Here is a 25622-nt window from a genome sequence, read left to right on the forward strand (position 1 = left end):
ATCAGACTTGAGACTATGCACATATTTCCTTAGCGGATCCCCCCTGACGCAGTCCATGTTCATTCATTTCCTGCACTTAGATTCTTCATACATGTTGGTGGGCGAACAGAATAGACTTGCGTGTGAATTGCATCTGAAGGTCTCTGAATGGCTGACTTCCTAATGGCCTTTCCCTGGGACCCCCAAGGCTCCGTGCAGGTGCTGTTCCTCACGCAGGCCTGCCTGGTTGTAATGTGTATTTGGGGCTTTTTTTTTTAAGCTTTTTTCCCCCCCTAATCTTGGCCTCTGTTTTAGCCAAGACCACCCATTGAGCCCCAGTGTGGAGCACTTTGGTGACATGAATAAAACATCCACAGAAAAGTGACTTTACTTGGGAGGGCTCCTAAGTGGAATTTAACCCCAGCTCTCTTTTCTCATAAAAGGAATTAGAGCAATTTCCTATGTTGTTGATTCTTGCCTTTCAACACTTCTTCCTTTTTTTTTTTTTTTTGTTTTTTTTAATCTAAATGGCATTGGCAATTTTGCTTGTGTGAGTATACTGAAAACGAAATCTTTAAGGTTCTTTGTGTGACAAACAGCTCTTCAAGTTGACGTTCGCATTTGGCTGACAAGGCCCATTTCAGAACAGTTGGCTCAAATACTCATTTTTATTTACATACCAGTTATTATGAAAGAAAAAATATTACAAACTCGCTTAACTTGGGTAGATCCCAGAGCATTTTCCCCAATTTTTGGTTGATCTATTTAACTCTTACCCCAACTTTTACCGCTTGGACTTATTTCCAAGATGAGAATCACTTGAGAATTTGAAGTTCAAACAAATGACAGAAAAAAAGGAAGTCTTAGCATAAACACTTGCTTCCTTAGTATTTGCCTGGGTATCCCTGGGAGTTGACCTTTATATAGGAGGTCCCTGAGGCTACCTGATACTTTAGTCTCTAACACCATCCTCAAAATATGCTCCAGGTCCTAGCCTGGTCCATGTGGGCACTGCAGCCAGCTCCAGTGAAGCAGGAATTTGCTTTACATTTTATCATGTTTCAGGGACCAAATGAATCAGGCCCAAGAATGTGCTTTCCATCCTTAGTTTTGAGCACTAATTAGCTGTAAAATCAGATGGACTCCACTTTTTTATGATCTAGTGTGACTCCACTGAACGCAAGAACCAAGTTCTCTCTGTGATTGCTTTGTGCTAATAAATGCTGTTTGATGCATAGGTCCAGAGTACTTCATGGATGCCTCATCCGCCATACGTTATGCAACCAACAGTAAGTGTTCTCAGTCACCTGAGGCTAAATATTTCTATTATCCAAGTGCAAGCTTTTGTAATGCATAGAAGCTTTGGGGTAAAGCTTTTGTTATATTTTATACCTCTTTCAGGCAGCCATATTTTCCAGATAAAAGCTGTTCCTGAAATTCTACAAAAGCATGTACAATAGATAGAGATAGATGAGATAGAGATAGAGAGATAGAGATAGAGATAGAGAAACTTGCTTGGAGGAAGTATCAGTCATAACAGTCAATCTCAAAAATTGATGTCTACTATTTGTTATGAATAGGGAATTTCTACTTCATGCAGGAACTCTGAGCTCTAAACAAGTAAATCCATTATTGGAGAAAAGCCTGTTTTCCTTCTCCTTCTCCTTCTGTTATGCTTTGTTTTCTTCAAATGCAGTTTGGTGTGCTTTGGGAGTGAGTTTCAGGATCACGGCCAAGTGTTATCTCAAAGCAATATATTTAAAATAGGAAGTTAGTTGTCTATTAATAGATGGAAACATATAGATAGATAGCAATGTTGCCAGGTAATTTTTATGTTAACTAACTGGAGGCCTTCTCTTCTTCTTTTGTGGAAAGAATCTTCCAAAAATATTCAAACTCTATTTTCTACTTGCTAGATTTTCCATTTTGTGGAACAATATTACATCAGTCCCAAGTGAAAAATATTACATATTCCATTAGAACCTAGACTGAAGGCTAATGATTTCATTTGTCTTTGTCTAGTTCTTCCAGGTTTTCTAGCTCTGCAGAAGTACAAGACAGATTTCGATAGCAATACACTCATGAGAGTGTGAGGTAGGGGAGGGGCCCGAGACTGAGAGGTGTGTGACACGGTCTCTGGTGGGCCCTTCTGGGTATGCTCACATGTGTGCCTTTGTTTCCTTACCTGTCACTGTACTTGGCAGGGGGTGGGGGAGAATCAAGAGCATATGTAAAAATAACTTTTTAAGTATGACATGCTATACATTATTATTACCATTATCCTTATTATTATTAGATCTATATATTGTGCAAAGAAGAAGCAGTGCTATATTTTTAGTCTTTTAAAAGCTAAGTATGAGTAAGGTAGCACATATCAATGACCAGGAAACTAGATGCACAGGCATCCATTTCCTGGACTCAAAGGATCACAGCACCTGGTTTTCATACTTGAACTTCCTCCACTTTTTACAAATAAGGAACATTTCATGTTGCTCCTAATGTTTTGATAGTTTGTTTTTTATTTAAAGAATAAAATATATGTAGCCTACTACAGCAGAACTTTAGACCATATTTTGAAAATCCTTCTCTTTGCTCTTATTTCCACACCTTGAGGGCTTCCTGAGTTCATCTGGCCTAAGTTCTATAAATCATACCAACATACAATGAATCCAAGACACACTTTTCTGTCCAAGTCATGAGGCAGAATTCAATATATGCTGCCAAACCAATGTATAGCACAGTCTGAGCCAACACAGGAAAAGAGAAGATGTCCTGCCAAGTTCTAAAGAGTAGACTTTTGAGAAGGAAACAACCACCTTCAAAAAAAAAATAGTGTGTTCATCTATAGAGCACTAATGCTAGCTTAGTCCTCACACTGAGGTTAAGTATCGTCTCATTGTGGCCAAAAGGAATGCACATCTGGCAAGAAAATCTGAATATTTTGCCAGATGTCAAAGTATGTGAGACTTTACAGTATTTCTAGAGCAGGGAGTAGAAGAGAAGATGTTTGTATGTGTCTATTTCAGCTATCACTCAGGACCTTAGAAAGTTTTCATTATCACCTCCTCACCCAGCACAGCTTCAACCCCATTTCTGAATGCATTATTTCTTATACATCTTACTCTACCAATCGGGGTGTGTGTGTGTGTGTGTGTTTTCGTTCATTCGCCCCCTTGGATCTTTCTTGCTATGGCTCAGTGATATCTTATCGCTCCCCATGACCAGACTGTGCATCATGTTTGCGCTGAGGTCACTTGGTTTAAAATGTAGTGTCTGTGGCTGGGGCAAATTCCTAGAAAAAGGAGTGGCTGGGCCACCCACCACTTTGTTGTCTTTAACATGGAAAAATGGGCTGAACAGTGTCATGGAAACACAGAGTTTATACCACAATATTTGCCCAGCAACAGTCTTACTGGTTGTCTAAATTGTATAAATCGCCCAACTGGCCTTAGCTTCATCATCAAAGTGAGTGTTACGTTAATCACTCTATGATACCAAAGTACAAAAGTGCTTAAGCAACCTAAGGCAATGAAACAAAATACCTGAATCTAAAAATCTATTTATTTATATGAATAGACTGCACATTATGCCTTAGATTAGCCCAATTAAAGAAAATGAGTATTAGTATAGAAAAAAATTAAGAATACACAATGATCACCTATTTCTACCACATTCATACTAGGTATTCAATTTACTTTACTAATGAATTTGGGGGAGACACCTCTGTGGTTATACAGAAGACAAATCGCTTAGATTGGGACTTCATTAACTTACTGAACCATTCAACACCTGACACTTTAAAAAAAAAGGCCCATGGCCCTAGCTGGTTTGGCTCAGTGGATAGAGCATCGGCCTATGAACTGAAGAGTCCCAGGTTTGATTCTGGTCAAGGGCACATGCCCTGATTACAGGCTTGATCCCCAGTAGGGGTGTGCAGGAGACAGCTGATCAATGATTCTATCTCGTCATTGTTGTTTCTATCTCTCTCTCCCTCTCCCTTTCTCTCTGAAATCAATAAAAAATAAAATAAATAAATAAAAAGGCCCATTGAGCCCTGGACAATTGCTCAGTGGTTAGAGCATCAGCCCTTGGTCCAAAGGTCTCGGGTTCAATTCCCAGTCAAGAGCACATACCTCGGTTGCAGGTTTGATCCCCAGCCCAGTTGGGTGTGTGCAGAAGGCAACCAATCAATGTGTCTCTCCTGCATCTATGTTTCTCTCTCCTCCCCTCCCTTCCACTCTCTCTTCCTAAAGATCGATGGAAAATACATATCCTCAGGTGACAATTTTTTTTTTAAAAAATAGGCCCATTGAGTACCTCTTGGCAACGACCAATAAATTCAAGGTATCAGTATCAACAGCTCTCAAATATGTTGCTCTAATTCAGATTCGCTTCCAGCTTTTCTCTTCTCTTGCATTTTCTCTTCCACCATTTTGAGAAAATCTCATCTATAAGCACTAAGTGTTACAGGCATATTTCTCCGCCATCACTAGGAATGCGACTTCCTCATTGGAGCCCGAAGCCTGGCAGGTTCTTGTTTAGTCTTGACTCGAAGGACTCTGAGATCTTAACCAGGTTTCTGGGTGCTTGCGGACAGTTTGAAAGCAGAGCACGGTGCCTGTCTTTGTCAGGGCCAAAAAGGAGTAGCAACATCTGTAAGAGAGAAATAAACTGATGCAAAAAAAGGAGAGGGGTCGGTAGTCCAGGGATGAGAGAAGAATAGAAAGCGGAGCATAGAACTGAAGCTTGCCATTTAAGTTTCCTTCTTTGGAGACTGAATTTTCTAAGTTGCATGAAATGTACTTTTCCCTACTTTTAGACATAAGATGCTGAGAGGCTTTTTTGCGTTTGTGAAAGGGGGGCTAGGTCTCCTTGGCTGCATTACAACCATCACACTGGTGTTGGTGCAAGAAAACCAGTTCTCTGTCAGTGACCAGCCTCTGACCAGGTCCCTTGGAAAGTTGTCAGACCCCACTTAGGGCAGCAAGAGTGTTTGTGTTTGCACTTTGTTGAAATTCACCTGAGCAGACACTGAAGAGAGAGCGCTGTTGGAGGAAATTAGGAATTTGCTTTTTGCTGCGAGGAAGTAAAAATGCTGACTTTGTCAACGCCATCAGCTATTTGTCCCTGCTTCTCCGAGCAGGGTTCTGTACTATACTCTCACACTGACAGAATTTTAATAGATGATGGATTGCACCCAGTGTCTGCTCTGCATAGCAGCATGTCACAGTGGAATCTCAGATGGATTCACAATTGAAATTCCTGTGTTGCAAGACGCCGGATATTTTGTTAAAGCTGTGCTGACAAGGAGAAAAGATGAGCGTTCCCAAGAAGGAGCATGGTTCCATCTTTTTAAAATTTTATTTAGGGTCACGTGACTCGTAAATCTCCTGTTCTTCACATGGGCAGCATTACTTCCTCTTGAGGAGAAAGGCCAGCTTTCATTGTTACTCAATTACAAATCGGTTATCTAATTACAGCATTGTAAGAAATGCTGGCTGCCCTCATTGAATCATTGCATGATTTGTTGCTCTGCTTGGCTAAATAATGATTTTTAATAAACCATAAGTTTACAGCTAAAGAGTAAATACAAACTCTACAAGGCTGAGCAAGGAAGCTCCAGAATACTTGATTTGGTCCTTTTTTCCCCTGCAAACTGGTATGACCTCAGGCTTAATTTTAGAGGTATGTCCCCCAAGTTGGCAGGTGTATGTTCTGTAAAAGCACATCACTAAATTTGGAAAAGAGTATTTAAATCCTTAGAATTCTGTTCAGAAAGCAAGGTTTTTGATATTCTCCTTTTACACCAACACCCGAGCTGAGCAAAAATCCTAACCCTCATAGTGTCATTATCAAAGTCGATGCTTTTGGTATCTAAGTAGTTAACCAGGCAAACCTATCGCCAGGCCAGGCTGTTTTTTTAAGTACTTAGCAAAAAGAAAATGATAGCAACTCTAACCCATATGTACCATCATAACAGAAGATAACTCAAATGAGTGAGAATAAACTTGGGAGGAGCAGCTTCCTTTGAGTATCACCTCTTTTTAAGGTGGGGTGAAGCGAACTTGAACAAATCATTTCCACAGAAAGTCTCTTAGACATCTTAGCTACTGTAAAACAAACAAACAAACAAAAAGGATAGTGCTGCCTTTGCTGTTGTTTAATGTGGCTTCCAAATTCTGCAATAAGTTTTCAAAAATAATCTAAAGTGACTTTAGAAAAAAATACTTTAAACAATGAAGTTCAAGGCTCAGCATTCCAAAGTGCATAGAGCATAAAAGACTTTCCACTCATCAGTGCTACCCTCCAGAAGTAAACTTTGCCACAAATATGTATGTCACCATTCAGTTTTTGTATGAATATGAAAGCATATGTGTACATCTGGATATACTAGTATACAAAATCAATATATAGTTATTGTATTACAACGGAATAGAATGTCCTGAATGCCATTACATGATTTACACACAGGCCTATGTCATTTTTTTAAAAAATGTCATACTATGCAATTATATAAATGCACCAAAAGGTATTTAATCAATTCCTTAGTCATAGTCATTTAAGTTGCTTCTAGTAATCGCTCAATAAACTCAAGATTAATATTGAGCACTTATGAGAAAATATAGGATGAATTGATAGCATAAAAGGTATGTGCGCTTTAAATTTGTTATACATTATTGTCAGCTTGCACTATGAGTGAGAGTGTTTGCATCCCTGTGACCTCAATTAGCACTGTGTAATCTCAAATTTCAAATACATAGTTAATGTGATAAATAGTGAGCGGTATCGTGTTAATGTTGGTTAGGCTCTTTAAGATTAAAAACAGGTTGTTTTTATTTCTCTGAGTCCTAGAAGACCTGAGTTGCTTTTTATATGTTTATTGACCGATTTTTTTTCTTTTTCTCTGAGCTCCAAGTTCCTTTAGTTTGCTCGTTTATCTTCTAGGATATTAAGCTCTTCTTATTTTTTAAAAGATCTTATTACAATCAATAAGTTAACATTGTCATGGACAAGCTATATATTTTCTTAGTTTGCTTTGAATTTAATTTTATAGTGTTCATCATACAGAACTTTAATATTTAGAATATACTTAGTATTTACCAGTTTTTCCCTTTAGAACAAGGTCAAGAACCCTTTTCTGTAAGCAGCCAAACCATAAATATTTTCAGTTTTGTGACCCATATGGTCTCTCTGTCACACCTAGGCATTTTTGTGGCTGTAGTGTGAAAGCAGCCATAGATAATGCATAAATGAATAGGCATGGCTGAGTTCCAATAAAACTTTATTTACAGAAACAGATGAGGGCCACATTTGGCTCCTAAGCTGTATTTTGCCAGTCCCTGCTTTAGAACATCTGGACTCCATGCAAAATACCTTATTAACTACAGTGATTTAAAACACCATATGGTTTTGTTTGTTTGGCGGTTTTTATTGTTGTAGCTTTTCTGTTTTGACTTCAGTAAATTTTTAAAAATTGAGGTATAATTGGCATACAACAATGCATCATCATGTGTTTTATTATTGTGTTCATAGTACATTTTATTTAAAATTTTTGTTTCTCTTGGAGTTTATTTGTAATATGGGATGAGAGTATGATCCAACTCTCCTCCCCAAATGGCTAATGGATTATCATAAACAACTTGTACCATATACATCATCTATGTTTTTCCACTGATATAAAATTTTATGCCAAATTTTTCATAGAATAAATCTCTTTAGATCTTTGGTTGTGTATTTTTTTCACTGTATTCTATTCTGTTGACCTATTGTAATACTATATGTTTTGGACAGGACTTGTCCCAATATTGTTATTTTCTTATTTCTTAGTAATTTTCTAGCTATGTTTTGTTTCTCAATAATTCTTCTACCTATTTCAAATTTCCAGAATAATTTTAGTAGTAGTTTGTGAAGTTAAAAACAAATCCACTAAAATTTTTATTGGGATCACTTTGAATTTATATATTAACTTATGACAAATTTAAGAATATGACATATTTACAGCATTCAATTTTTCTAAGAGAAAATGTCTTTGCATTTACTCACGATTTTTCTAACTTTATTGAGGCATAATTGACAAGTAAAAGTGTCAGATACTTAAGTGTACATCATTGTAATTTGATACATTGTGAAAGGATTCCCACCATGTAGGTAATTAATATATCCATCATCTCACTTATTTTGTGTTTGTGTTTGTGTGTATATGTAGGTGTGTGTGTGTGTGTGTGTGTGTGTGTGTGTGTGTGTGTGAGAGAGAGAGAGAGAGAGAGAGAGAGAGAGAGAGAGAGAGACCATTAAGTTCTATACTCGTAGTAAATTTCAAATATATAATACAGTGTTTACAACTATAGTCACCATAATTTACATTAGATACTCAGATCTTATTAATATTATAGCTGAAAATTGGTATCCTTTTACCAACTTCTCCCTATTTCTCCTTCCCAGTCCCCAACACCTGGCAACCACTTTTCTACTTTCTGTTTCTATGAGTTTGAATTTACGTATTTATATATTCATTCATTCATTTTAGTTTCCACATGCAAGTGATACTATGCAGTATTTGTCTTTCTCTGCCAAACTTATTTCACTTAGCATAATGTCTTTAAAGTCCATCCATGTCATTACAAATGGCAGGATTTTCTTCTTTCTTTTGGCTGAACAATAGGTCCATTATATTTATATATATATATATATCACTTTGGAATCCTGTCTTTATTTCCTTGTATATAAACCCAGAAGTGAGATCCTGGATCATATGGTGATTATATTTTTAATTTTTTGAGGAACCTTCACACTATTTTTCATAGTGGCTGCCTCAGTTTACATTCCCACCAACATTGCACAAGGGTTTTCTTTCTCCACACCTTTGTCAATACCTGTTATCTCTTCACTTTTTTATAATAGCCATTCTCATGTGATGTGATATCTCACTGCAGTTTTGATTTGCATGTACACCACTGATTAATGATGTTGAGCACCTTTTCATGTACCTATTGGCCATTTTTATGTCTTTGGAAAAATGCCTAATTAATTTCTCTGACCATTTTAAAAATCGGGTTTCAGTTTTTTGTTTTGTTTTGTTTGTTTTATTTTTGTGTGTGTGGTTTTTTTGTTTTTTTGTTTTTTGTTATTGAGTGGTATGACTTCTTTATATACTTTGGATGTTAACCCCTTATAAGATACATAATTTGAAAATATTTTCTCTCACTTAATAAGTTGTCTTTTCATTTTGTTGATGGTTTCCTTCGCTATGCAGAAGCTTATTAGTTTGGTGTAGTCCCATTTGTTTATTATGCTTTTGTTGCCTTTGTTTTTTGTTTGTTTGTTTGTTTTGGTGTCAAATCCAAAAAAATCATTGCCAAGACCAATGTCAAGTTTACTCCTTATGTTTTCTTCTAAGAGTTTTCCAGTTGCAGGTCTAATGTTTAAGTCTTTAATTCATTTCGAGTTTATTTTTGTGTCCTGAAAAGATAGAGATTCAGTTTCATTCTTTTCATGTGATTATCCAGTTTCCCTATTTATTAAATATTTGTAGCTCCTTTGTTTTAAATTAATTGATCATATATTTGTGGGTTTATTTCCTGGGCTCTTTATTCTGTTTCATTCATCTGTATGTCTGTTTTTATGCCAGTGCCATATTATTTTGATTACTATAGCTTTGTAGTATAGTTTGATATCAGGAAGTATATGACTCCAACTATGTTCTTTTTCAATATTGCTTTGACTATTTAGGGGCTTTTTTGGCTCCATACAAATTTTAGGATTGCTTGTTCTATTTCTGTGAAAAGTGCCATAGAAATTTTAATAGGGATTACATTGAATACGTGGATTCCTTTGGGTAGTATGGTTATTTAAACAATAATAATTTCTTCCAACCCATGAGCACAAAATAGCTTCCTCTTTATTTTTGCCTTCCTCAATTTTTTCATCCATATATATATATATATATATATACACACATATATATATTCCTGCATATTTTATTCTTTTTGATAAAACTATAAGTGGTATTGTTTTCTTAATTTCTATTTCTGATAGTTAATAAAAGCACAGTATATGTAAACATAATTAATATTTGTATATTGAGTTATTATCTTGTAACTTTACTGAATTTGTTCATTGGTTCTATCAGTTTTTTTGGTGGACTCTAGGGATATATATATATATATATATATATATATATATATATATATCATGTCATCTATAAATTGTAACAGTTTTACTTCTTCCTTTCCATTTTAGATGTCTTTTTTTTTTCTTGCCTAATAGCTCTGGCTAGGATTTCCAGTACTCTGTTGAATAAAGGTGACAAGAGTAAGCATTCTTAGCAGTTCATTTTAGGAAATTGAGAAGCTTTAGTTCAGTGAAAAACTATTAAGTAATAAAAATATTCTTAAGCATCAAATAGTACAGAAGATTCTTTTACTCATGGGAAATGTTGGAGGGGAAGAAAGAAAGAATGACCTGAAAAAATATACAGTGTTAATTGTGGAGATAATTTTTATGTGCTTAGGGTGATAATATTTAAAAATTTACAGCAGAAAATGTGTCAGATGTTTAGCAATCATACAGCATTAGAAATGACTAGAAAGAGATCACTTTATGTGAAAATAACACACAAAAAACGTATATGTTGGGTTTCAGGTTACTTCAGGGCTCAGAGAGGAAAATAACCTGTATTAAAGGAAATGATTGTGTTAAGGAATAAGAGAAAGATTTGTTTGGAGAGGTAAATTTTGGTCTATTGAAGTATAACTTTTATTAGTATATCTGACACACTTTACTACACATTTTTTTATTAGCTTGATAGTCCAAAGGCAGTTGTCTAGAATTTAGGTTTACTTTGGAAAATGCAAAACAGAAAAGCTAAATTCTGTCACTGATATGTGTTAAAAAGTCATAATTTCTAGTAGAGTAATAGATGAATCAATCATAAATGGAAAATTTTAAATTTGGCTGCGTTATAAAAACGTCATTATCCAAAGCCTTTGCACATAAAGTCATTTTCTATCTGCAGAAATATTTTTGGAGGTAATATTCATAGTTTAAGTAGAGCTTTAGAAGGCTTCTAGGAGAGAACATTTCTTGATGCCTACGGTCCCTGCCTCCTAAATGCAGGAGTGGCTAGAATGAGTGGTGAATCGGGAATCTTTTGAAATCCGACTGTGTGCGTATGATCTATATGTTGGCATGCAGTTTTGTGTTATTTTACTCTGGACCTTAAAAAAGAATGACTATCTCAAGGAATAATAATATATTACTTTTTTAGAACTCTGGGCACAGCATTCTGAAGACAAGACTGAAGAAGCTCCTAAGAGTAAAGGTTCCGGTCGTGCATGACTCCTCATGTATTCTTAGGTAGCACTTAGAATTTCCTTATCATCACTTCATCAGGAAGCCAGAACATGCCAATTCCTTTGGAAAGACATTGACATTACCTTATTAATAGCTGTTTAGCACATTAAATATAAGTAAATGGAAACACAATATTAGGTATCCAAGCTATTAAAGCCTTATTTTCTATGTATTATCTCTACAGAAAGCAAGTATGAAGCTAAAATAAAATCCATGTCAAACTATCTAGAGAATAGCAAGTTACCGGGGCAACACAATCATACAGCAATAGGGTAAATCATTTATTTTATAAATGTTGCTAGGGCAACGGAAACTACTAACAAATTAATGAAGGCCTAAGGATAAGGGTACAAATAGACTATGAAACTACTTGTTCTTCATAGCACATTGGAAGAAAATGTCCATTCATAACTAGAACTTCAACAGTTATGTGAAGTTCAATTAAATAGTCATTCAGTGGGTTCAGATATTGAAAGTATTTCTTTTTAAAAAATATTTATTGCTGAAAGTATTATAAATGGCCCCCCTTTTCCCTCATTGACTTCTAGCCCACCCCCACTCCCCGACCCAGGTCTCCACCACCCCATTGTCTGTGTCCATGGGTTATGTATATATGCATACAACTTCTTTGGTTGATCTCATCCCACCCAAGAACCATATGATTTCACTCATATGTGGGATATAAAACTGAAACTCTGGACACAAACAGCAATGTGGTCATTGCCAGAGGGAAGGGGATGGGAGGATGGGAGATAAAGGGGGCCTAATGTATATGACAGGAGATGACCTGACTTTGGATGGTGGACATACAGTGCAATATACGGACCTTGTATCATAGAAATGCACACTTGAAACCTATATGATCTTATTGACCAATGACACCACAACCAATTTAATACAAAATATATTATTCTCGATTTTTGCCTCTCAGAATCATTGTGGCACTTTATTTGGCTTTAAAGATTAATCTCTGGTAGGTTAGCCCAGATGACCCTAGTTATTTTTACGTAGGTGCTATGTCTACAATTCAGGATCGTGGTTAATGGTGTTGACTACCTTAGGTTTAATCAGACAACCAATTCGAGTGTACCTGAGTTGGGGAGGGGGCAGATTACATATATTTGTATCTATATTCATATCTATCTATATAAAATCAGGTATGCTTTAAGAAAATATTTGTTATTTTATTCATTAAAATGTAAGAAATGATATAGAGTAATATTTTCAAAATACTAACACAAATACCAGTGAAGTACCTTCAGACTTTACTATTGCTTAAGAGGAATATTTACCAAAGGTAGGACTTAAATTAACATTTTTTTCTCTGTTTGAATACACTCTGTTTCCTTCTTGATCAGATCCCCTGTCACAAATACTTGTAATAATTTAGCTCATTATTAAGTTCCAGAATGCAGTGCTTGTAATATTGTTATGCATTTGTTGGTCATGGGTGATCATTATAGGCAAAGCCTATAGGGAGTGAAGAGTACTCTTGCCATTCTCTTCTCCATCCTGTTTTCCTTTCTAAAAAATCGAAAGTAGTACATCTACTTGTTAGGACAAGCAGCAACCCTTGTTTTCACTACAGTAAAGGAAAACCCTCTTCTCAGACTGAGTAAAAGAACCACTGTGGAAAATTGCACAGAGTGGTATTTAAAAAAGTTCAGGGTTATTTCCTGTGTGACCTATGTTTTTACCAGTAAACCTTTTGTGTGTGTGTGTGTGTGTGTGTGTGTGTGTGTGTGTATACTCATTTGCATAAAAAATGAATATCCACTGCCTTTGGACCCAAGGAGAATGAGTGATAAGGGTTTCTACCTCACCTGCTCTTAGAAAGAAATTGAGAGTACTTACAATTAAAGACATACCTCAAAAGATAGCTAAATGAAGGGAAACAAGTAAAAATCAGATAGCAGAGGAAATAAATTTGTTAAAAATTTAGGCTCTGAGTAGTTTACTACAATAGGACACTAAAATTTTGTCTTGCGTTTTCAAAAGCCAATACCAAAATGGTTAAAAAGAATTGGTTATATTGTTTTATTCTTTGGCAAAAGGAAGCATATCAGATGGCCAGGAGATTTTTATTTTTTCACTGCTTTTTTTTTATTCTAGAAAATATTTATTCTATAATGTTATTTACCATCCTCACATCTTAGATAACAGTTATACATGCAAACAGAAACATTTTTCTTGTGGTCATTTCCTTTATTCACTCTCAATTAAAAAAAAAAAGCAAATGTTAACTTTTAATTTTGTTATGAAGTGTCTAGAGCAGCTAAGTTAATATTCTTCAGATATATATGTTTCTCATGATCTAGCTTGATATAGCACTGACACGTTGTAAATCCAACTGACTAGCAAGTAGCTTGTTCAGTCTTTCAGATTCCCTTAGTCTCAGCCGAGATTTTCTAAAAGCTTTACCATCTGACTTAGCATTATCATCCAGATAAAGGCCATTTTACCTCCTCACTGAAGGAGGCTGCAAGATAGATGATCAGCAATTTGTGCCAGAATTCTCCTCAAGCAATGACTTTCTGAAGAATCTGAACATGTACTCTTTGAGTTCCTGTAGTTCAGTGCCTTTGATTATTGAGAGACCAATTGCACCTAAAACATTGATGGTAGGTGTGGGACCAATTAGCCATCCTCACTCAGTGGCTCATGAAGTACTCATGGTTTTTAGCAGTACTAGAGCCTGATATAGTTGCCAAGATGAGTCTGGTGCAAAATGAAGTTGTTGGTAGTAAACTGAACAGAGATAATGGACTTACTTGGTATGAACTTTGAAAATTTTGAAGAGTATCTGCATACATTGATGATTTGGCTTCAACAAGGTCAGCTCACTCTGAAAGCTGCACTTGAGAAGTGACAGCAAAACCATAACATCAGCAGAGAAAACCTATTTTCCTGCTGAATTGGGCAGGTAGATGTCCAAATAATTTAGTTGGCATCACACTGTTTATGTATTTTTTAAAAATTAGTATAATGCCTATTCCTTTTTATATCACACTTGAGGCCTGGTGCATGAAATTCATGCACTCGCGGGGGAGGGGGGGCTCTCAGCCCGGCTTGTACCCTCTCGGAGTCCAGGAGTTCTCAGGGGATGTCCAACTGATGGCTTAGGCCTGCTCCCCGAGGAAAGCTGGCAGTAGGACATCATTAGTGCTGCCACAGAGGTGGGAGTGGCTCCCGCCACCACCTTTGCGCTTGCCAGCTGTGAGCCCAGCCTCTGGCTGAGCAGCACTCTCCCTGTGGGAGCACACTGACCACCAACGGGCAACTCCTGCGTTGAGTGTCTTCCCCCTGGTGGTCAGTGCACGTCATAGCGACCAGTCGTTCCACAGTTCAGTCTATTTGCAAATTAGCCTTTTATTATATAGGATAAGCATAACTTTGTGGCACATAGTGGAAGATAGAAACAAGTTGGGGAAACTGAAAGCAAATTTCAAATAAGAGGATTAATCCTTATCCATGTTAAAACAAGTATTGTGTTCTTGGCTTTTTAATTCCCATTTAGTACAGAGGAAATCAATCTAATTATCAACTTGAGTTCTGAACAATAATCTTAAAACTGCTATTCAGAAGAGAGACCTTTTATCAAAGAGTTATCCTTAAAGGGTTTTTAATCAATACACATTAGAACTATTTCTGCATAACAATGGTGTATGTTAAAAATTGATTCTTACTTTCCTATAAAGCCTTTTATCTCTTCAGTCTTGTATCTCATGTGTTTTCAGCCAATACTGAAAAATCATTAAGATGCTAAGTTTGGCCAGAACCGGTTTGGCTCAGTGGATAGAGCGTCAGCCTGCGGACTAAAAGGTCCCAGGTTCGATTCCGGTCAGGGGCATGTACCTGGGTTGCGGGCACATCCCCAGTAGGAGATGTGCAGGAGGCAGCTGATCGATGTTTCTCTCTCATCGATGTTTCTAACTCTCTATCTCTCTCCCTTCCTCTCTGTAAAAAATCAATAAAATATAAAAAAAAAGATGCTAAGTTTGTGTTACATGCTACATGTATAAATCCTTAGATTCTAATGTAACGTTTCAAAGTTATTTCTTCCTACCTTTCTGAAATGTGTCTACAGAATTTCTTTCAAGGAATAGTTTCTATTATACATGGCATGGACAGATGGGTGGATAGATGGACGAATACCCTGTATATATTGCTATCCACATATGCTAATCTCTACTGTAGATATTATTTAGTCAAAACACTGACCTACACATTTTATACAAATATATGTTTATGTGAGGATGTTCAATGTCTTATTTATTATGATTTAAAAAGACTAAACACTGTTTAGATTCATGGTATAAATTAGAATAAAAGGAGAAAGAATGACAGATATGAAAGAGAAATAGAAAAACTGAGAAAGAGAAAAGATATGGAGGATGAATGAGTCAAATCTCACTCTAGCAGTTAGCCTAGATGGCTAGGTAGAAGCTAATGTCCTTAAACTGAATTAATATGTGGAAGAGAAGGAATAAATTCAAGATCAGGGACATAGAGTTCCTTTGGGGCACATCAAGTTTGTGGAACCAGATAAAGATTTTTAATATGTAGTTTGAAATAGAGTTTTGGCATACAAAAGTGGCAGTGATAGACTTGGGAGTCATTTCTTCCCATTGGAGAGAATGGATGGGATTCCTAGCAATGGATTTACTTTTCACTAATAATTACCATACTTGATATATGCAATAGCCCCTAGACCTAGGAATATGAAATAATATGCATATGATAACATTATATTAAGTGTACTAGTCTTAAGTGCCCTAAATCAAGTGCTTGCTTATGCCCCGTGCAAGCAAGATTATTTAGCAACCTGCTTATACTTTTGCTTATACCTATAAATTTAAGGTTAATTATATATTGCATAATATATGCCTTTTTAAATCAGCCAAAGCATATGCACCTGATGTTTCCACTTAAGGAACTGACTACAGTGATAAATTGGAAAATAGAGATAGATGCTTTAAATTATAAGAAATCTTAGATGCCATTTAGTCCAACCCCTTTTCAAGTTTAGGAGACAATATAAAAGGGTGAGAAATTGCCTTATGTGTTGTGCTTATGGAAAACTCTTTCATTCCAATCCTGCATACTATTTCAGAAGGATATTTTGTTCATTAAATCTCCTTTCCTCTAATAGCCACTAATGTAGGGAGAGGAAGAGCAAAAAAATATGAAAACAAAGCAGCAACCCTTTGCCTGGTACAAACCAAGGAAGCAACCAGCTCCTTTGTCAAGCCCACAGGCACACCCAAAGAGGCACCTGTATATCTTGATTTATTTAACTCCTTATTGATCATGGTAAATGCAGGGCCTCTATAAACCCTAAACCATGATCTCTGAAAGGTTCCTACCACTTGGGGATAGGATGGTCTCTTCTTCGTGTTTCTGAAAATTTTATTTATTTATTTTGCTTTATCGACAAAGATAGATTATTTCATGCTTTTTTAGATCATCCCATCCTTGGTTGGCACTGAGGGCTTTCAAGTGTATTTTCCTCCAATGTTATGGTTGATGCTGGTAATAACCACTTTGAATTATCATCAAAGTCTGAGCTCCGAATGACTCCATCATTCCAGTTGTTACAAGTGGCCAATTTGAAAAAGCTCCACGGGGTGGGGGTCGGGGAGTGGGGAGTGAGATCTAAATTATTGAATCTAAATTATTGAATCCCACTTTTCCTGTGGGATTTTCCCATGCCCTGAGGATTTTGGATTTTATACACACTATTTCCTGGGGTTTTCTCTCCTTCCTCTTTGACATTTTAAAGACTAGAAAGTAAGTTTCCCAAGAATCCTTAAATGTATGTCTATAGCTCTAGACAAGTGTTTACAAATTAGATGGTGGCTCAGAGATTTAGCTTTCCTTCTTTATGTCTTTAATCAATAATAATAAAAGCATAATATGCTAATTAGACCAGATGACCTTCCAGATGAAGCTGGGGCTGCAAGGGAAGCCCGGGTCCCAGGTTCCAGAGGGAAGCCGGTGCCAGCAGCCAGGGAAGGAAAGTCTACTCTTGCAAATTTCGTGCATTGAGCCTCTAGTCTAAAAATAAGGTTTGATATGAAATTGGTGAGGATGATGATTCATTGACAGACAATCAGCAGCAGTGTCCTTTAGGGGAATATTCCTAATACAACAGGATTAAATGTTTCAAATATAAACCTTTAGTCAGTAGGATATAATTACTGACATTTGAAAAGTTTCAAACATTTTTAAAATATATTTTTATTGATTTCAGAGAGGAAGGGAGAGGGAGAGAGAGAGTTAGAAACATCAATGATGAGAGAAAGTCATTGATTGGCTGCCTCCTGGGGATCGAGCCTGCAACCTGAGCATGTGCTCTTGACCAGAATCGAACCAGGGACCCTTTGGTCTGCAGGCTGATGCTCTATCCACTGAGCCAAACCAGATAGGGCCAGTTTCAAAGATTTTTGTCAATTTTTTTGTTTCACAATTCTATACAACAACAACAAAAACAAGAGACACTTAATTCTGTACTTGGAGGAAACTGTTAATGCAAGATCATGTAGCTTTAGTCTCTTCAGAGATTGAGTAGGCTGTGTTCCCAGTATTTATGATCCTGATTTGCCATGGTTCAGCAAGGCTGCCCTGTTAGTAGCAATTATCCTTGCTTATGAAGTTATGTAGACAGTCCCACGTAAATCAGAAAGATCCAATCATTTGATCATGTTCATTTCTATTACACCGGGCCAGGCATATGGTGAGAAATGTTCTGGCTGACACAACTTCTTCTTACACCCGTCCTAGAAAACGAAATAAATTGTTCTAGTATTGATTTCCTAACAAAGTCAAAAGTATGCAAGAATGAAAGTCTATTTCTACCTATATTCCTGTAATCCCTAATAGATCTTTCTCTCCTTTCTTTTCTTTCAATTGGTCTTATACAGATTAAATTCATTAGACAGTTATTAAACCTCACAGCACTTGTTTATGGTGTATCTTCTCTTCTTGACTTAATAAACTCCAGTGAATATTCATTAAAAGCATATACTTTTTTGTTTTGAATTATTAAACCTCTCAAAAATTATGATTTTGAACCCATCTGAAAGTGGTTGGATATTCCTTATATTGCTTTCATTAGAAATGTACTTATTAGTTGGTCAGAAGAAGCACATATTATCCTAAAGTGGGATTTTAGTTTTTATTTTTTTAAATCCTTATTGTTGAAAGTATTACATATGTCTCCTTTTTTTCCCCATTGACCCCTTCTAGCCTGCCCCCACCCCTCTAAAGTAGGCTTTTAATTACCACATAAGTCTGACTACAGTTGTGATAGAACACTAAACATGTAAATGAATCAGAAACACATGGGTTATATTTCCATAAAAATATGTGCATTTTAAAATTAATGATGTACCTTAGGGGAATAAATGAGTTTTACATTTTATTAATCTCAAGGTATTTAAGAACCTTCCAAAAGGAGATTCAAGAACTTCATTCAAATTATGATTATTGTATAATTAATTAACTTCTGGAATATTTCCAGTAGAGTCAGAAAACTTCTGTTGTCTGTATCCTGGAAGAATGATAGCAGTAAAAAAAAAAAAAAAAAAAAAAAAAAAAAAGTAGATATTTTTATCCAGTCTTTTTTTTTTCCATTACACTAACAATGTTAAATTAAGTCATTTTATGCATGCATTTATTCATTCACTCAATAATCATTTATGGGTGTCTGCTATGGGCCAGGCACCATTCTAGGCACTTAGAATACAAAACTGAACATAACAGAGGTTCTTTCCTTTATGGGACTTACATTCCAATAGGGGAAATATTAATATAAAGTATTAAAAATATGCCAATCAGCCATGTTCATTATTTGAGGTTAGATTTTGATGAAATTGTCAGGAAGGTAAAATTTGTCTTTCGGAAACTCAGCCGTTATTTTCAACATCCTTCACAATGCTCTTTCTTCAAGACCCTTAAACCCAAAAGCTCATGCTTTCTCCCTTTTGCTTTTTCATCTAAACAATATTTATAGAGAGGCCAGTGTGTGCCAGATGCTCTGTGTGGCTCCATGTTCAGGCATATGGTGCAGAGTAAACAGGGCCAGCCCTTGCCCTTGTGGAACCTACAGTGTATTGAAGAAGACAGATGAGCATATTAGGGAATATGCATTTTGTTCAATTTTGTTAAAGATGCGTGGGATTCTGGTTGCACATATCCGCGGGCCCTTACTGTGTGTGTGTGTGTGTGTGTGTGTGTGTGTGTGTTTTAGTTGGGAGCCTGGAGAGGGACCAGAGGATATAGAACATAGCCTTCCCATCAGACTAATGGTGTGTATGCTTCTCTCAGAACCTCCTCTGAAGACTGTGATCTGACCATCAGTATCTTAGTGTGCATGAAGTTGTCAATGAATAGACCTAAGCATGTGCATTTTTTTCTATTACTATGTAATGAAAAGTTTGTGACCTTCTAGAGAATTCCAGGTGTCAGCATGGTGAATTGATCTTTTCAATGCACAGTTTGCTATCTCTGGGATAATGCTCTGCTTATTTAGGTTATGTAAAGGTCCTGTCCTCGATGTCTTATGGTAATATTACATATGTTATCACAAAATATAAACCTGAATTTTATAGGATAATGTTTTTATGGATGAAGGAAGTGATTCAGAGAGGTTAATTGCCTTTTCTGATATCACACAAATTGATGTCAGATCTGAAACAGGTATGTTTCAACCCAATTAACACCAATTCTGTTTCATTATATGTGGCTTGATTCTTCATTAAATTTTTATATATCAGGTTATATAATTTAACCCAGAGTAAATTAAGTTGACAGATTAACAAAAAAATTATAATTGGGTCCTTTTGTACATAGAATACAAAATATTAGTCAGTTATCTTTTGTCCATTAATGCCAATTTGATTAGTATAAGAAGTAAGATATGTTTTCATCTTTTAGCAATCCCATCATTAAATTTTAAGTGGAAAGGAATTCATATGATTTAGTTAAAAGCTTTCATTCTGACTGGCACATTCGACCAAATATTATCAGCATTTAATTCTTATTTTCTCAAAATTGTATAATGCTAGATGATGTCTGAGGTAAATATATTTTTAATGTGCACTTAAGAGTATAAGATATACTTTTAAGGTAAACTTACTTTTAATGTGCACAGTCATTGAAAATGGCCCATAAATACTATAGACCTTTATCAGGTTATCCAGTTAATCACACTTTTTGCATTTTAAAACAGATGAATTAGATAAACCACATAATAAATCACTATAAGAAAATTCCATAAAAGCATATTACAAAAATGTGGTGTATTTTCTTTAAGCCTATGTCAACTAGAGCTTTATCTGAAACTACATGCTGAAATACTTTACCATTTTTCCACAGATAAGGTAGTTTATTACTGAAGGATGTAAGTAATTTGGGCATTGTATAATAATTTTGATTCAATTTTGTATTGAAGACCAGAGTCTTCCTTTTTTTCAAGCCCCATGTACTATTTCATAAAGATCAAGCAGTTTTGAATTAAACCCCGATCGAATAAAGGAATAATATTTTGTCATTTTCCTTATATTAGATAGTATCTATTGCGTAAAGTAAAAATAAAAATAGTTATTAAAAATAAAACCAAAAAGAGATAATCATTTGTTTCCTCTTTTCATGTAGGCCCATTTTTAAATGGAAAAAATATAATAAAAGTGAAGTATTTCATTTTTAAGGTTTTTTTTCTAACAAATTTTTAACTACTTAAGATGATTTGCATAAAATCCTACACTAATGTAAAAACCTTAAGAATAATTTGCCAAACACAGACATGTCAATAATACAGAAAACAAATTCAGTGGATTTCATTGACCTTCTTCTGACTCACTGAAGGTGAAAGATAAAGATAGGTACCAATCTACTCTTTTGGGGACATAAAATCAATATTGAATTTACATGGGACATTGCATCCTTCATTCCAAGAAATCAGAGATAGGTAAAATAAAAGGTGAGAGAAAGAATTTATCAGAGAAGTAAAATGAAGGAATAAAGCTTTCTTAGGAGGAAAATGCAGCTGTCAGAGCTCTAGAACCTCTGCCTCAGATCCACAAACCATCAGGGCCTCTTTGCAAATACATGAGTGTAACACCTGCTTAATGTGCAGTTTGTAGAATCATTAATTGCTACAGTCGCTAATCCCAGTTATAATTTTTTTCAATGGTTTCTCTCTACATTTGCATTGCAGTTTCCTGCCACTTAGTATTTATAATCAAAATATGTAGGTTTTGATGCAGTTTTATTTTGATGCTTTGGATGCCTCCATGGAGCAGGTTTGGGGAATCTCTACATAGTTGCCAGCAACACCAGGTCCTTGTAGGCTGCCTCTCCCTGTGAAACAGGGCCCCAGCTGTATGATGCTAAAGTCACTGCCTGAGACACTGCCGTCTGCCTCCTGAAGCTCTATAGATCATCAGCTTTTCTGCCACTATATTCCCAAACTTTGTTTCCACTGAATGATCTCCCTGCTTCTCTCCACCCCCAGATTTCCAGGAAAAAAAACTAATTTGGTTGATTTGCCATGATTTTAGAGTGTTAGCAGTAGAACACAGCAGAAAGCCTGGTTGTTCCATTATTGACCCCTCTCATTTTTTTTAAACTTACCTATGTGAAAAATGTTCCACAGCTCTAGAGATCGGATTTGCAAATTAGGTCGTGTATGGCAGTCGCAAGAAGCAAGCTGCTCACTGGCCTACTGAAATCTGCCACGTGGGTTAAAATCAAGCCAGATTTTTTAAAAAATTGGACTGTCATTCACTTTTGCTGATAAGTTGTGTTTGAAATGAAACAGCATATCTCTTTACTCCTCTGTATCTGAGGAGACTCGTTTATACTTTGGCTTTTGAAAAATTTATGGTATGAGCAAATTGGCAAGTATGATTACTGGTCTTCACAATTTAGGTGTTTAAAGAATGCTAAATTAAGCATTGCATTTAGTTCTTAAAAAGCATGGTAAATCAAAACTAATTTTGTATTCTGATTTTTCCCCTGAGATTCTTACATACTACCCTTTTGCGTACTACCTTCATCCCAATTTATCTTAAAAATGTCATTTTACCCTTCTGAGTCCACAATATTGCTAAACCAAGCAGTATGGAGCAAAATTATTTCTTATATGGATGAATTCTTAGAATATAATTTTTATTTTTAACTCAGATCACTTATTTCCTGATTCATAATAACCCCCTCATGAATGTTATGCAAAAAATGGTAGTTTAAAAATCCACAGAAACTATTATGAACCAATGAAGCTGCATTATTTTTAATTAAGTTTGAATGTTGTGCAATGGGTAAAAAGTAATTTTTTTTTAAGTTAACCTTATTCCAAGACCATTGGATATCACTATTTATTAGGTCTATCCTATGAGGAACCCATCAAATTATAGTTAGATTTTTTAGGATTTTTTCATTTTATAAAATACCCACCATAATCAGAATAGGTTGCTACATGGAATGTGTGGGTTAGCTGTGTTTACTACTCCATTGCCATGCAAATACTAAAAGGCACTAATTAAACAGTTGTTTCTGGGGTGCGTGCAGAAATCCTAAGGGGAATGACACAATAAAATACTACTCTTAATTAACAAGTGGGTTGACAATTGGCATTAATGAAAGAGCTAAGGAGAGCAGAGACTCTCCATAAGTGAGTTATGATTGACATCTATAATTACTGCTAACTCTTCTTCAGAGATGAACCATCCATCCCTTGAGACTTCAGACCTCTGCCTATAAAGGCATTTTTTTATTCTGAAAACTAAAATAAGTTTTAAAAAATGTATTCTAAACTTTAAACATCAACAAAATACCTTTTTAAATGTTAGTAAGGCTTTAACATTTCAGACAGTTGGCATATATAACTTAATTTTAGCAGCCCCATCAATATTAGAAAGTGATGTCATTCTTTCTACTAAAAGTTTTCCTTTGTCAATTTCAAGCAAGCCAATATAAGACTTCTTATAAAGCAGATTAATTTTTGTTCCTAAAATATAATCTAGCATCAGGGTATAATTCCACCACAGAACAATTTCAGTTAATTGTCTGTCCATTTAAGAAAGAGGTTATAGTCTCGTCACAGTATTTCAAAGAGCTGGATGAGTTTGGTGGTGTAAACATTTCCTCGTGGGAATGTTATACAATCAAAAGAAAAGAAGTGATTGATGGATGCATACTCCAGCTAATTGAAGTGGCTCAGAGCCTACCAGATGTTTTCAGCTGAATCATGCCCCCAGATGCTATTGCTTCATGATTCCTTAATCTAGGGATTACCCCGATTGGCTAGCTTGGTGACATTTGAGTGTTTTAAATAAGTTTGCCTCTCTTTTGTTGCATACTTTGCAAAGAGCTCTTGTCTAAAGCTGGCCTATCTTCTGCCCGGGAAATGTTTTTCAAGGAAGTTATCAGGGCTGTTTGTTTTTCCTGCTCTTGGATGTGGTTTTTGGTGAGGTCAGAAGAACGGAACGAGAGCTGCCACAGATGACACCGGAGCTATTTCCACAGCTGGCTGCAGAGAGTGGGTAGTCCCTTACACATGAGTTCGCATGTGGAGGTAGATGATATAAAACATCTGTCACAACGGGAATAAGCAAAAACAATGTCCCTTTGAAGATTGCCTTTTAATGATGAGGTGGGGGGTTCTGTCTCCATAACAGGAGTGAAGGATGTAGTTGTTGGCAGGCAGATGGCCTCAGACTTGCTCTTGCATGAAATAAAGCAAAAGTATATGTTGAAAACCTCTGATGCTAGTCAACTGCCTAATTTTGCTGAACATTCATTTCCCCACTATAATCTGTGCAAAAGGGAAGGCGTGCTAAGAGAAAAGGGTGGGAGAAAAACTAAAAGAAAAAAAAACCTGATTCTGAATATTTTTCTCTTGACTAACTTTAATGCAATAGCATAATTTCAGCCGGTGGTTAAAAAGTCAAAAAGAGGGGTTTTTTATTTTTTTGTTTGTTTATTTTTTCAATAAGTTTAATGTGTTTGTAGCTCCATGTTATTTTTCATAGAAGTTTCAAGTAGTAATGTAAAAAGGGTATATCATCATGGCCATATGATGATAAACACTTAAAATTTGAATACCAGTTAGTAGACATAAAGTCATATTTGTTTCCCTTCAATGAGCAGTAGGACATAATAAAAATACTTAGTGAACAATTAGAATGATAGTAGTTTAGTTTCTCATTCCATCTACCTTAAAAAATAAATTAAAATCAATGAAATTAGCATATATTTTTATTAATAGATTCACTGATAGCAAATAAATGCTGAATATTAGCCAACAGTGAACTTCTAGATCTCCTGTTACAAGAGTCAAAAGGGTGCAACTGTCACCCCCTGCCCCCAGTTGCATTGCTGCAAACCATGGAATCCTGCTACTTCTGCCACCTCTTGGCCAATAAAGTGGATGCCACATGCCCTGCCCAACTGTTATTCTAAACTCTCTTCCAAATCTAAGTCCTTTGCAGGTGCTTCTGGTTAGTGGAAGCTGTATATCTCTAGCAGCAAGGGAGTCTAGGAAATGTAGGGTTTCTCCAATTCTATTTTAAAAAGTTCACTCTATAATAAAAGCCTAATATGCAAATTGACCAAATGGTGGAACAACTGGTCGCTATGACACACACTGACCACCAGGGGGCAGATTCTCAATGCAGGAGCTGCCCCCCAGCCTGCAGGCCCCAGGCCAGCCAAAGTGAGTGCAAGCAGGGTCCCCCCGATTGCCCTGCCAGTTGCCCCACAAAGGGAGGCGAGTGGGCAGTGCCAGGCCAGCTAAGGCGGGTGCCAGATGGGGCCCCCCCCAATCACCCTGCCAGTTGCCCCTCAGAGGGAGGCGACCAGCAATGGTGGCGGGGCGAGCAGTCAGTGCCAAGCTGATCACAGTGGGTGCCAGCAAAGGTCCCCCGACAGCCCCACCAGTCACCCCATAGATCAGCCCTGATTGCTGGCCAGGCCTAGGGACCCTATCTGTGCATGAATTTTGTGCACCAGGCCTCTGGTTAAAACATAAATGTCTTCAGCCATGACTGAGAGAGATACAGCAAAGGAAGTAATTGGATTAATCTTCATGAGAGCTAGTACAGTGCTCAACCTAGCCAGTCTCACTTGAAAGGAAGACAAACAGGATTTGGATATATTTATGATGTAGCACTGACAACACTTGACTGTGGGTTTGTTATAAATGATGAGAGAGAAGGAGAAGGCCAGGATGACCTGGAATTTTTCATATTATTCTAATAATCAAATATAGGAGAAAGAATAGAGGATAG

At 36.3% G+C, this 25622-nt stretch overlaps 1 protein-coding gene across 11 annotated transcripts in view; it reads left to right on the forward strand.

Annotated features, from left to right (window-relative positions):
* The window catches only part of RBMS3 (RNA binding motif single stranded interacting protein 3), a 623837-nt gene that overhangs the window by 513885 nt on the left and 84330 nt on the right, over positions 1-25622 (forward strand). For 9 of the 11 annotated variants that reach the window (XM_036332820.1, XM_036332827.1, XM_036332824.1 and 6 more), the window contains one exon: positions 1218-1268. The exons of the other annotated variants lie outside the window; for them this stretch is intronic. In XM_036332820.1, the coding sequence (XP_036188713.1) occupies positions 1218-1268 (51 nt within the window). The remainder of the gene's footprint in view (positions 1-1217; positions 1269-25622) is intronic. 11 annotated transcript variants of the gene reach the window in all.

This window comes from Myotis myotis, unplaced genomic scaffold (genome assembly GCF_014108235.1).
Source record: "Myotis myotis isolate mMyoMyo1 unplaced genomic scaffold, mMyoMyo1.p scaffold_m19_p_13, whole genome shotgun sequence".
NCBI classification, from domain to species: domain Eukaryota; kingdom Metazoa; phylum Chordata; class Mammalia; order Chiroptera; family Vespertilionidae; genus Myotis; species Myotis myotis.